Source organism: Branchiostoma lanceolatum, chromosome 6, assembly GCF_035083965.1.
Source record: "Branchiostoma lanceolatum isolate klBraLanc5 chromosome 6, klBraLanc5.hap2, whole genome shotgun sequence".
Classification (NCBI taxonomy): Eukaryota; Metazoa; Chordata; class Leptocardii; order Amphioxiformes; family Branchiostomatidae; genus Branchiostoma; species Branchiostoma lanceolatum.
In genome coordinates, this window is record NC_089727.1 from 12,506,797 (window position 1) to 12,519,895 (window position 13,099).

The 13,099-nt window shown below is 43.6% G+C and overlaps 1 protein-coding gene across 11 annotated transcripts in view; it reads left to right on the forward strand.

The window, feature by feature from the left end:
• The window catches only part of LOC136436665 (teneurin-3-like), a 191,299-nt gene that overhangs the window by 166,662 nt on the left and 11,538 nt on the right, over positions 1-13,099 (forward strand). For 9 of the 11 annotated variants that reach the window (XM_066430836.1, XM_066430844.1, XM_066430843.1 and 6 more), the window contains 16 exons: positions 594-701; positions 2,677-2,791; positions 4,961-5,172; positions 6,758-6,871; positions 7,674-7,906; positions 8,092-8,250; positions 8,499-8,625; positions 8,874-9,068; positions 9,200-9,406; positions 9,587-9,772; positions 10,784-10,930; positions 11,178-11,394; positions 11,729-11,848; positions 11,974-12,241; positions 12,445-12,712; positions 12,935-13,075. In XM_066430836.1, the coding sequence (XP_066286933.1) occupies positions 594-701; positions 2,677-2,791; positions 4,961-5,172; positions 6,758-6,871; positions 7,674-7,906; positions 8,092-8,250; positions 8,499-8,625; positions 8,874-9,068; positions 9,200-9,406; positions 9,587-9,772; positions 10,784-10,930; positions 11,178-11,394; positions 11,729-11,848; positions 11,974-12,241; positions 12,445-12,712; positions 12,935-13,075 (2,817 nt within the window). The remainder of the gene's footprint in view (positions 1-593; positions 702-2,676; positions 2,792-4,960; positions 5,173-6,757; positions 6,872-7,673; positions 7,907-8,091; positions 8,251-8,498; positions 8,626-8,873; positions 9,069-9,199; positions 9,407-9,586; positions 9,773-10,783; positions 10,931-11,177; positions 11,395-11,728; positions 11,849-11,973; positions 12,242-12,444; positions 12,713-12,934; positions 13,076-13,099) is intronic. The other 2 variants (XM_066430842.1, XM_066430839.1) reach the window with 2 other exon arrangements.

A 13,099-nucleotide genomic window follows, 5' to 3' on the forward strand; every position in this document is an offset into this window, starting at 1 on the left:
TTGTGTATGTAAGACTATCAAAAACGTTCAGAAGTTTGAGTTTTTACTTGGGAAGCACTCATAATCAGCCAGTAGTGCTTGTCCCACAAATGCATGATCATTACAAATGGGCTATCAATTTGACAAAAAATGAACCAGGTTTCCAATGATTAGAAAAAAAATCAATGCTATCCATAAAGGAACAGCAGAGATATGACAACCATACTCAAAGTTTCCAAACGTTGTTTGAGGTTTAGATATTCATATTAAAGAAAGTCGTTTGAAAGCAACTTGTAACAACTATTGCCCTTTATTATCTATCAGATGACCTTTATCCATCATTTTCCAGCCTTTCTGTCTGCATGATTATAGGGGCCCTCCGCAATTTCTCAACAATTGATGGATTTAGGTCACAAGTCATGGTAGAGAAAGGTCATTGATCGCTTAACAAAAGAAGACCCCCACCCCCCAAATGATGACTCTAACTTTGAAAACTGCAATTTTCATTTTTTTTTGTAAGGAATTTCACAAGAAAAGGTTTCAACAGTTTATAAACACAGGGACTTGTGTGGCTGTATTGATCTGTGTATTGATTGATACCTATTGACTTCCAGGGGAAATTGCTCGCAATACAAACTACTCCGAGAGCGAGGACGAGTTTGAAGGGTCCTTCTTGGTCCAGACGGCATCGGGGAATGTGTACGTGCCAACCTCCTGTAAGTGTACGTGGTGCAACTTTCTTCATCTTTATGAATTATCTTTTAGTGTCTGGCAGTTGTATCTTCAGGCGAGCGAGGCTAAATAGAACATAGAATAGGCGATAAAGATGTAACTGTTCTGCAAATGTTTTTGCTGTAACAAAGTAGCAATTACTTGCAATAATGTAAAATTTCTCAGTCTGTTCATAGGAGGAAGAGGAAAACTTTCTTATCCATTTCTTGTGGGCTACCTGTATTAAGACTGCATTATTTCACACAATGCCGAGATGATTATGCCTGCAAAGCCCTCTCTCCAGCCTGAGAGGTCTGGTGCTCTAAAAGCCATGTCTCCTGTCATGATTCTCACTACTGCACCTCATGGCAACCAACCCTCCTCCAAAAAACAAGCCCTTTGACAGTTTCAAATCCTCAAATTGGTCTTGCCATTTCTACTCGATGCCTGTCATTAAAGCAGACATTAAGTTCAGTTCCAACCGTGAGCTTTCCAGCAATCAGATAGGACACAAGTACCACCAGGAGCTCTTCTTTGCAGGCGAGCTTTCTCTGGCATTATCAGGAATCAAAGTGCTCTCCAGGAGCACATCGTGGCTCGAAGTAAAGGCTATCTAGCGCTCCCAGGTTAGCATCTTCCCTGTCAGATATCCCTTCCTGGTTGACAGTTGGAAGTCCTGCCTAGAGCGCTGTTCTCTTTGTGGCATTCCTCTTCAAAAGGGATCTTAGTGATGCAGGCAGGAATTTCAGAGGAGACTTTCTGTGTTATTCAGAAGGATGGAACAGAAGAGAAGCCGTCATGGCTGGAAGTAAAGGGTATCTAACCCTTTCAGGCTAGTATCTTCCCTGCCGCATACATTTGTATCTCTCCTTACATGACATTTGAAAGTTCTGCCCTGGGTGCAGGACTCTTTTTGGCATCCCTTATCAAAAGGGATCTAAGAGATACCATCGGGAATTTCAGAGGAGCAAACTTTTAAAAGTATTCTGAGGAATGGAACTGAGAGAAAGCTTCGAGAGTGTAGGAAACATGAATTTTGTGCAGTAAGTGGAAGTACACGGGGGGCAGATATGAACTGTCAGAACACGGTTTAGATAACAGCTGAGTTTCCTGTGTTCTTCCATTATCCATATCAGGCTCGAGGGGAGAAGTTGTTGAGATTTGTAGCCAGCAAGAGAGTCAAAATCATATTTTCTGCACTGTGACATTTTAAGTGAGGCGTGCAGGAAAATGTATGTTACCAGGCTGTGGGCCGGTGGATATGGAGAAAACTTTCCTGTGATTTGAAAGATACCTGATATGTGATTCAGGGGATGATGAGACTGCCAGAAATGTATTTTTACATGCATTTCAACCAATAGCAAATGAGGGAGATAAGAGATCCTGAAATGTTACGACCTTAGAGGTTTATCTCTCGGTTATCTCATGCTTAACAGCTCCCCTCGGTGCCTTCCTCCACAAAATTTGGATATTTTTATGGAGAAGAAGCCCAGGCATAAATGAGACATGAAAATGATAAAGCAGCATTATAAATCAACCTGACAACTGCCCGAACCTTCATGCTCTGATAGACGGGTAGCTCCTATATCTAGTCATTATGGAACTTTTAGTACCTGTCCAGAAGTAAAGATCTTCCGATGATAAAAACGTCAATTTGCATTCTCTCAGCCCGCTCAAGTGCCAACGTTTTCCCATCCTTCATGAAACAGCCAGGGAAGGTGCCAATATCTCCTTATTGATCACCTGTGAGCATGGCCCCCCAATACATTGTTATGACATTTAGCCAATAACTCGGTATGCATGGCGGCGCCGGAGTTGCCACTCCAAGGACGCCCTCCCATATTTTTTAGTTCTGCTGGGAATGAGGACGTCCAGATGGAATTTATTCCGTCAGATTAACCATGTTCGCGCAGTGTCTCCTTGATCTTAGATGAAAGCTACACCTTAAGCATTTTGCAAACTGTCTGTTGCTGTTGTTTCCCTCAGTGCCTGACCAGGAGGGCTCGTGTAGAGCGCAGGAGGCTGATCAGACGTCCACACGGAGAGAAGAGCCGACGTCAGGAGAGGGCGACGTCCACTGGGCCCCAGACCCACCCGATAGGTGAGTGTGGAACTCAATTCCTGCAGAAATTAATGGATTTTATACTAAGTTTTTGTAGCCATAATTGCCTTCAGTTTACTTCATGCAAATTTGTTTCCTTGGTTACTAGTTTTGATGTACAAATCTGGGCTTTCTCCAGGACCCGTTCCTCTGTCCTGGAATGGAAACTGATGAAAATGTATTTTCCGAAGCTTAAAATGACAGATTTAACACTAAAAATCATGAGCTCCCAAACACAGAACAAAAATTTAAAGCTGGAGATTCAATCACTGAAATAGTGTACCAAGACATGAACTTTGCTAAAGACCATGTTGATAAGATAAAGACAAAGTCATTGATACTCAAAAACTTTTTAACGGGAGAGCTTCTCCATATTGTACAGTCAAACCTGTACAAGTGATCACCTTTACATAAGGACCACCTAGCCAATGTAACCACTCCCATTGCACAAGCATTAATGATCCTGTCTATAGTGGACTGCCTGTCCACATAGACAAGGTTTTGTCGGTCCCGAGTGGTCTTCTTGGGCAGTTTTGACTGTATAAGGCAACAAAAAAGAAAAAACAACCAATTGAACTGTTTTGCATGCATCTTGTATGTTACCTAATTCTTGCATGAAGAATCAGTGCAGTTCCATAACACAGATGTTTCCAGGGCATTCTTCTAGGCGGTTTTGCCCAGCCATTTGTCTAAGCATGCTCGCGTAACTGAGCAATGACTTGATTTATAAGGGTAGCATGAGGAGCGAGCTCTCAAGAAATCAACAATTCACTAGCCAGGCATTAGCAACCACAATGCTCGCCCTCAGGACAGGCCAAGGTAGCTTTCTAGACTTGCACTTGAGTTTTGGGCTACTTCAATCTCTTTCCTTGGTTCTCAGATAGTTCATCTTTTAAAAAAAGAGAAATTCATCAAGAGGTAAAGATGAAAACAGAGGGCTAGGAGAAAAACATGAATCTGTCTTTTGTTTAGTCACTCCCTGAAACCGTGTACCAAGGTAACAGATGTTGTCGTGTTGATCTTCCAGTTCAGAAATATTTCCTTCAATCCAAAAACCAAAAATTAGATTTTTGTGGCCCACAAAATTTCTCTTAAAAGGACAGTTTGGTTTTAAGACTTGTACTTGGGTTGTAGAGTGGAACAGAGGCACAATTCCCTTTGGAGAATAAAGAGCGTGTTTGTATTGGAGTGGTTGTGCCGTTGTTTTATTGATTGCTTATCCATTATGGAGTCAGCTCTTCGACATTGATTCCTAGGCACTTTGTCTATGTCGAAAGGTCTATTACGCCCCAATCTTCATTAAGGAAATGTGGCCGCCGGTGAGACTTAAGATCTCGCAGAGCGTAATCAATTTCCTTAACTCCCACGCCTGCCTTCCAAGGAGTCTTGTTTCTGGGGCAGAAAAAATGAAGGTTGACATACCTGTATTGATTCTCAAGTTTAGTAATGAGAGTTGGCACATTGCTAGCACTTAGTGTGTTGTCTTTGCTCGCAACTGTCGACGTGTGTCAGTGTTAACTGCAAACTGTCACATTACTTCAGTACTACGCTTCAGAGACGCGTGCTCTAAAAAACACCAAATCAATCTCTCTTCACTTTGTACTTTCTGCGAAATTGCTTGCGCATTTGCGAATCCTTGTGGCCCCACAAATATCAATTTGTTAGTCTTCATCCAGACTTTTTTTGAAAATTGCTGAACTGGGAATATCGATATGAAAACCGTCTGAGGGAATATCTGTCCCTTGGTACACACAGTAACATGAAGGGATACCATCTTGTTATTCAAGGTTCCCACACAGTCCTCTGTTTTTAGTCCTCCTACTTGACTTAAGTTTTAATATCTGACAACCATGGAAATGAATGTATGTGGTGTTAACAGTTGTTCTCTTAATGCATGTATTATCAAACAGTCACAGTCATTACTTCTAGATTGCTATGCCGTGTGCTCTGCAAATTCGTTTCCCCAACCACCACATTGATCTCTCCTCAATTTGTTCTTTCCCTGAAATTGCCGGTGCATTTGCTGCCATGATGACGTGCACCTTAGTGCTCTTAGATTGAGTTGGCATCCACCCAACATATATATTGGGCTCCAGTGTTACAATTGCTTTTGCTTTGCTCATGAGATTGCTTTACATGAAACATATCCCTCCTGTCGATATCCTTCAGGCAACAGTTCCTGTATCACGCGGACACCGTAGGTTCCTCGGCGGCCGTACCACTACCACCCTACTCCCTGTACCCAAACGAGAGGCCGGTTTCTCTCACGTCCACGAGCACCTTCAAGATGAAGCGACCGTACCGGTGCAACTGGCGGTGTGCTGCCATTGTTTTCATGGTGGTGTCCTTCCTCCTGGCTGCTCTACTGGCTTACTTTTTAGGTACGTATTGATTTATTTGTGCAGTCCAACCTGTATTAGGGACTACCTTTGCTTAAAAGGACCACCAGGCAATTGTGGCCACTTTTTTGTGGTCTCTAAGTCATTTTTCTCATTGAAATTCTGTCTATTACAGCAACTTTGTTCAAGTCTTTAGAGCATTTATTATAGACAACTTCAACTAAATGGAAATAGGTTACAATTTTGGGGTTTGCTCTTCTGGATAAGTTTATACACTCTGTCAAGGAAATACATCACAAACAATCTGAAAGTAGTACAAAGTATGTTAAGTACAAGAAACTTGGCAATATCAAAACGCCTCCGCTTCCGAGGGCCTGCTATGGAGACTTACATCCTCCGTCATGGCATCAACGTGAGCGACCCTTTTAGTCGTCAGATCGCTCATGTCCTGTTGAATAAGTTCAGGCTCACTGGAGTTGCATCATCTCCCAGCAGGAGCCGGGCTTCATCCGATGCATTATGTATGAAGAGTTATGACAAACACGCACATCCAAAAGTTATACCAAAGTATTGATAGATCGGTAGATCCAGTTCCTAACTCAAAACACGTTTATTCTATTTTGTAAGTTATGTCAGCATAATGAACCAAATATGAAGAGTGCAAATTTAAGAGAAAGTAATATTCAAGTTTTAGATATATCTACACACTCAAAGTGCTTGTATAGGCAGACAAGGGTCTTAACTGATACATTCTATTTTGTAAATTTTGTTAGCTTAATGCACCGAATAGGATATGTAAGAGACCATGATGATTACATATATCTGTATCTGATGCTATTTGCTGAGGCCATAAGTGCCCTGATGGCTCCATGGGTATCATAGGTCTTTCCCAAAATCTCTCCATGGCCCATTTGTATTTTCCCCTAAAGCCTGTACAAGATCCCAGCCCGCGTATTAATGCCTGTAAATGTGCTGATATGCTCCATGCCTCTTCCTCTCTCCACTCTCCCCAAACACACTAATGCACATGATGGTTTATTCATGAGTGCCCCCTGGCCAGAAGATTGTGAAGTGCATCAGCCTACCCTAAATGGTTTTACTGCTATTTTTTGTCCATATCTTTTTTGAAAGCCATTAGGCTAAAAAGTCCAGGAAGATGGCATGGTCATACCATTAGCATATCCCATATGCTATGAAGTCGCAGTACGATTGCGCTTTCCTTTATCAAAGGCTTTCTTGGCAAGATATCTGTAAGTGCAAGCAGATCTAAACAACATCCATTTTGAGGAATGAAAGGAAATTGACAAGTGTCCAGTGATTAGTGATCCTGCCTCTGGACAAAAAGGTTAAGAGTTCAAATCCCGGCTGTTGTTGCTCAACCCATTCACATACGACCGAAAAGGGTTGATGTCCTTAGCGTGGGATGCCCAGCCATCTTCCACTGTTCATTGTGCTTGTTGAAGAGAGCTGATACATTGAACCTGTTGAACACACTACTGTGACTGGCCTTGAACATTTGAAGATTTGCCATTTAAACCGAATTGAAAGTCCATTTTCTTGACCACAGTTTTTCCAGCAAGTTGGACTGAATAAAGATTTATTTCCTTTTTCCCATTTTCCCTTCCAGCGATGAGGCTGTTTGCGCTGAACTGGTCGCTGCAGCCGGACACCCAGCTGGTGAACCCTGTGAACGGTATGGACCACACAGAAGACCCCAAGCCACTCTACACACCAGGGACGGGTAGGGGTCTTGATTAGCATTCAGGGCAGGAAATAATGTTTTTTTTCTGTCTGCTGCAAAACTTGCAAAAGTTGCCAGCATTCAGGGCAGGAAATCCTTTTTTTTTCTGTCTGCTGCAAAAGTTTCCAGCTGTTAGTGTCATTTCTAATCAAACCAAATGAAGGAACTATTTTTAGTTTTCCCATAAGCACAGAGAGATGGTTAAACCCAACTTGAATGAATTGGCTTGTGAAACCAATTACATCATGTGAACAAGATTGCCCACCAAAAAACTCCTGGGACACACTTGAAAGTATCTAAATTCTAGATCAGAGCAGAAACGCTGTTGGAATATATATCAAACTTGACAGGACTCGAAGAGCACAAACCTCTAACAAGTCTGCATCAGTGGGGAATACTTTTTAAGACTATGCAGATTCTACCCAAAATTTGTATCACTTAAGCCAAGGCATTCCCACCAAAATGATGTGTATTTCGATCTCAAATTGATCGACCAGCCAACAGGTGTTGGTGAAGAAGCATCCTCCATGGTAGGCATAACAGTAAACAGGCCCCCCAGACTCGTTGCAGTATTATTTTCTAGTTTTGTGCAAGAGCAGATTTCCAAGAGTCAAATCTTTTCAAACCTCTGTGTGCTTTTAACAGGTGGCCTTGATACTGTCCTTGGTGCTGATTGGCTAGCTATTGTTTGATTAGGTTCTTTTTTCTGCTATGCATTAAGAATCAACTTTAGATTTGCAATCACATTTCCATCAGGTTTACCAAATAAACACTCACTGGCATTTCCAATTTCATTTGTCAGGCACTGGATTGATACCAACGAGACAGCCTAATGTGAATGCGCTACCGGAGGACGTGATTACGGGGCTGGTCCCCGTGGGGGGTAACGTGGAAGAGACGGTGCCGCCGTTTGCGTTCTGGCGGTCACAACTGTACCTCAGGCAGCCCAGATACATCATGTACAACGTGTCCATGTCTTCTGATGCCAGGCTGGGCATATACGCTCGCAAGGATTCGCTCCCAACCCACACCCAGGTAATGCATAATACATACATGTTTACTTGTTTACTTGTTTAAGTGTCTCCATCCCTCCTTTTATTCCATTGATTCGTACCTTGTGTTTTAATAAAGTCAAAGTTACAATGACATGTAATTAGCCTGTTGAAGGTGCAATAAAGGTCTTTCACTCATGTATTTTTGTACAATTTTCCTCCCTTTAGTTTGATTTTGCTGAGATGATGGACGGCAGTCACATCGTTGTGCCTTCTGGTCGCCGTCGCCGCGCGTCAGAGGTCCGGCGACAGAGCGGGTTTGTGCAGTACATGGGAGCTGGACAGTGGCACATGGCTGTGTTCAACGACGGGCCACAGCCTCAGAAGGTATGTTTACCTGTAATGGTCAACATATCTATCCTAGAGCTTTGTGTTGAAAAAGTATCTTATGTATATTTGATGGTATTGCAATAGAAAATTGAAAATTCTGATTATTGAATGGTTTCACTCAAACTTGAAGTTTGCACTAATTTTTTTGGCGTACGTGAGCTTGCAATAAGAAATAGTTGGTGTAATCTTCTTTTGGTACATACTTGTTTATGTTTACAAGCTTGTTTGTTATTTTATACCTGAAGGTCCTGCTTAACAACAAGATCACCGACAACCCAGCCGAATGTCCAGCAGAGTGTAACGGCAACGGGGAATGCATCACGGGCATCTGTCAGTGCTACCCTGGCTACATGGGGAAGGACTGTGCACATGGTATGAGCAACATGAATAAAAGTAGTGCTCTTAGGGAACGCCAATTTAATTTGCGTTATGACTCGATTATTGACATTTTGAAAACTAGGTCTAAGGAGAAATGTGTACCCTGAATTGATCTGCGCAGTTTCAGGGAGTAAATTAATTCAGTCAAGATTTCCATCCAGGTGAAGCTGGAGTATAACACTGATACAGATATCTTGTAAAAAGTATCCTTACTCACTTGGATCTTTGATATATCCTTTTAGCTGTGTGTCCAGTGATCTGCAGTGGGAATGGTCAGTACCACAATGGCCAGTGTGTGTGCACGGCTGGGTACAAGGGACCGGACTGTAACGTGCCTCCCAACCAGTGCCTCGCCCCAGACTGCAGCGGACACGGAGACTGCATCGGCGGGCAGTGTCGCTGCCAGCCTGGGTGGACAGGGGAAGACTGCAGCCAACGTTAGTTTCAGTTATTCTTCATTCCTTTGCATTTCACTCTTTTTGGGTGGGGTGGGCTTTTTTCTTTCTGACCTTCTCAATTGGGGAAAGTCTTCCATCTCTGATTGCTTTGTTCACACTTCTGTTTGTAGTGACCTGTGAAGACCCTGACTGTACGAACCACGGCATCTGCATGGATGGGAAGTGCTTCTGTGAGTCTGGGTGGACGGGAACCAACTGTGAGAAGGAAGACAATGTGATCTGCCCCTCGGAGCACTGCTCCGGACACGGCACGTTCGTAGACGATCCCGGCATGTGTGTCTGTGAGGAGAACTGGACTGGCCAGGATTGCTCACAGAGTAAGTAGGAAATGCATACATTGAAATATTGGTATGAAAAAATAGTGATTGAGTTGTTAAGTGCTGTGTTGCCCATAGGTCCGTTTCCTTAGCCAGCCCTAACATCATAGCATAAAAACCTTGCCATAATGAGGAAGACATGTATGTGAGGTGATTTACTTGACCTTCTCCTCTTTCTAGGTGTGTGTCCTGTACACTGCGGCCCCCACGGCACCTGTTCCAGCGGCAGGTGTGATTGTGATGAGGGGTGGGGCGGCGAGACCTGTGAGGATCAGGCATGTTTTGCCGACTGTAACAACCATGGAAGCTGTGAGGATGGAACCTGTGTGTGCGACCAGGGCTGGAATGGACCCTACTGTGGCTCAGGTAAGGAGTTCTGGTTCTTAGATCCAAGGACCAACAACTTAGATTGGTGTGGCCTCAGCCAGTCCCATTGTTGGGATTCAGTTGCCCACCACTATTGCTAGGAATGGGTGGGTGAAATATGCTGTTCCATCAAAGAAGTGTGTCTTGTGAAGTCTTTGCAGTGCCATCTTGTCATATCTGTCAGTACTGCAGTTCATTTTGCTGCTCATTTTTTTTCGTTGTGTCCTTTGTTGTCTGTCCTCCTTTTTGTGCACCCACTCCAGAGCTAAACAGCACTTTTTCTGCATGTTTGTCTCGTTGCACAACCTTGCCTGTTGCCATCCATCTGGTCATGTTCCCTTCGGTGACTAACCAAACTGACTTGTAGTCGACTGTAGTTTTTTGCTCAAGCTCTAGTCTACACTCGCCTGTTCTGTCTCTCTCCTGTCTTCCATCTCTGTGGTGTTATCCCTTTTTTAGGTCTGTTCTTTCAAGGATTAGTCATCAGACCCTCCAGTAAGTCTGTCCCAGGGATAACGTAACTCTCAAAGTGCCTGTCTATGTTTTTACAATGTTGTCAGTGTTTTATTTTTTGGATGAGGAGTGTTTCATAGTTTATGTAATACCATGGTCTTCCTGACTATCCCAATGTTGTCAAACCTTGTATAATGTATGTCAAGAAAATGTTTTTTGTAATGGATGTTTTTTATCATCATTGTATGAGACTGAAAAATCACATAAAATTGCTGAAATCATTCTGTTTTTTAAACATGGGTAGATAATTGTGCTTCTTGACTTGGTAGCTTGGACAGTTGTGAATGTATTTTCCTAGTATCCCATTTGCACAACCTGTACATCCTGCACAATTGCATTCCGATCAAAATCATTCTTATAACCTTTATTTGTCCATTATATTGTGTGATTTGACACAAAAACTGACAAAAAAATTGTGCTGCTTTCTTGTATGTTGTTCCCTTTTAGTGCACAATACATATTTGTAGCATCTTGTTAAGTGTTCTTTGTTTCCATCAGAGGGCTGTCCAGGCCTGTGTAACAGCCACGGAACGTGCCAGTACAGCGGTGGGGAGTGGCAGTGCATGTGTCATGACGGGTACCGCGGTCTGGCCTGTGACTTTGCCCTGGAGACTGCGTGCAACGACAGACAAGACAACGATGCAGGTATGTGACTTTCCAGTCCAGCACGTTAAATGTTGATATGAGAAATAAATGGAGAACAAAAATCAGGAACAGAAATTACCTTGACGCCTCCTAAGGTCCTGCTCTTTATCTTTATGTTTAAGAGACAATAAAGAAAGAAGATGTTTTGATCTTAAGTCAACATTCACTTTTGATTAGTTAATCAAATTCCTGACTCAAAGTCAAACAAGTGAATGAATGAAACAAATTCCTGACTCATCTTTCCCAGATGGTTTAGAGGATTGTGAGGACCCAGACTGCTGCTCCAGCCCCGCCTGCCAGAGGCACTACAACTGCCGCCCCACGCCCGACCCCCAGGAGATCCTCGCTCGCCTGAAGAGAAAGGTCACCCCAGGTGACACGTTCTACGACCGCGTGAGGTTCCTGGTGGAGCCGGACAGCATCCAGGCACTCAGCCGGGCGAGGGAGCTTCCATTTGCAGAAAGGTGAGAGCACATGCACTTTCAAAGGCAACGCTGAATCTGTACTTCACTATTTGATCACGGAATATGTGTTTCATGTAGCTCAACTTATGGAGGTTGCTGTACATACATGTATCAAGAAATGTGTATACTGGTATCCAAATGTTGGGACATTTTTGTCTGTTGGTTTACCTTGAAGTCTTTGAACCTCCACAACTTGGCTGCTACATTTATATCAAACATTGCATAGCTTTTCATATATATCTTAAGAGCAATTGTAAGTACAAATTTTAAGCACCTGCTTAGATAGTAGATATTCAGTCAGTTTATAAAGAATTTATTGTTTTTTCTTCTGCAGCTTTGTATCGGTGTTGCGTGGGAGGGTGCTCACAGACGACGGCAGTCCCCTCATGGGGGCGAACATCTCTGTTGTCCGCAACCGTGTCTACGGCTACACTCTCAGTCGGCAGGATGGCTGGTAAGTTACAACCTTTGCATGGAGAAAGTTTTCCTGGCTTCATGTCACAAATTGTAGGAGTTGAATCTCCAGTAAAAGCTGATTGGTTTCAGATGCATTTTAATCTTTTTTTCCATTGTCCAAAGGTTTGACATCATGGTAAATGGCGGTGGCTCCCTCATGCTGCGCGTAGAGCGTTCACCGTTCCTCGCTGTCCAGAAGATGGTCCAGGTTCCCTGGAACGATGTCATTGTGATGGAGGACATCACCATGACGACAGGCCTGAGCACCAGTCGTGAGTCGCGGTGTGACATCAGCGGTGTCGTGTTACCCAAACCGCTGGTCCTCCCTGCCTGGCCAGGCCGTGACGTGACTCCCTGTGAAGACCAGGGGAACATCGTGCCGGAGATACAGGTGAGAAACACAGATACAACATTTATCCAAAACATTTTGTGATGCTTTAAAGAAATACTTGTATGGTATGTGCATGCCACCTAGCAGAACATTCAAAAACTGCAGCTGGATTTCACAAATTCTTTGGTAGGCAGGAAATGCATTAAAGTGTTTCCCAACTTCTAGTGTCATTGATCTTAATATGTTTGTCCCTAACTCTACAGGCCCTAAAGGAGTCGGTGACCCTGACTGGAACCACCGTCCACATGACCCAGCTCAGTAACCGACAGACGGGCTACAGGACAGTCATCCACGTGCTCCTGACGCCGCCGACCGTCCCTCCCTCCTTGCGCAAGATCCACCTGCGCGTGGCCATCCAGGGCCAGGTGATGGAGAAGGTGTTTAACGCGGAACCGAACCTGCTGTACCCGCTATCGTGGGACAGGACGGACGGCTACGGTCAGCCAGTGTATGGAGTGGCTACAGCATGGGGTGAGAACGCTACCTTTGTCTCTGTTGTTTTGATCTAACTTCATGAACAAAGTGTTGCAGTCAAAAGGTAGGAGTGTTCCACTGTGACCAAGAAGAAAATAATCAGAAATTCCTTTGTCAACACAGCTGTAGAATCTGGTACTTTTCTTAAGGTTTATGAAAATGACTGGATTACAAGACACAGTTCCTCAAGTATTGAACTGCTTCTTTTTCTCCCCACAGTATCTGTTGGCTTTGAATATGCTGGATGTTCAGGCACCCTTTGGGAGAAAGTAGTCAGCCAGGTCAAGGGTTATGACATCACCCCTCCCGAGCTGGCTGGCTGGTCCCTCAGTCTGCACCATGTGTACGACAACAAACAAGGTAGGATAATATTTTGCTTGTTCT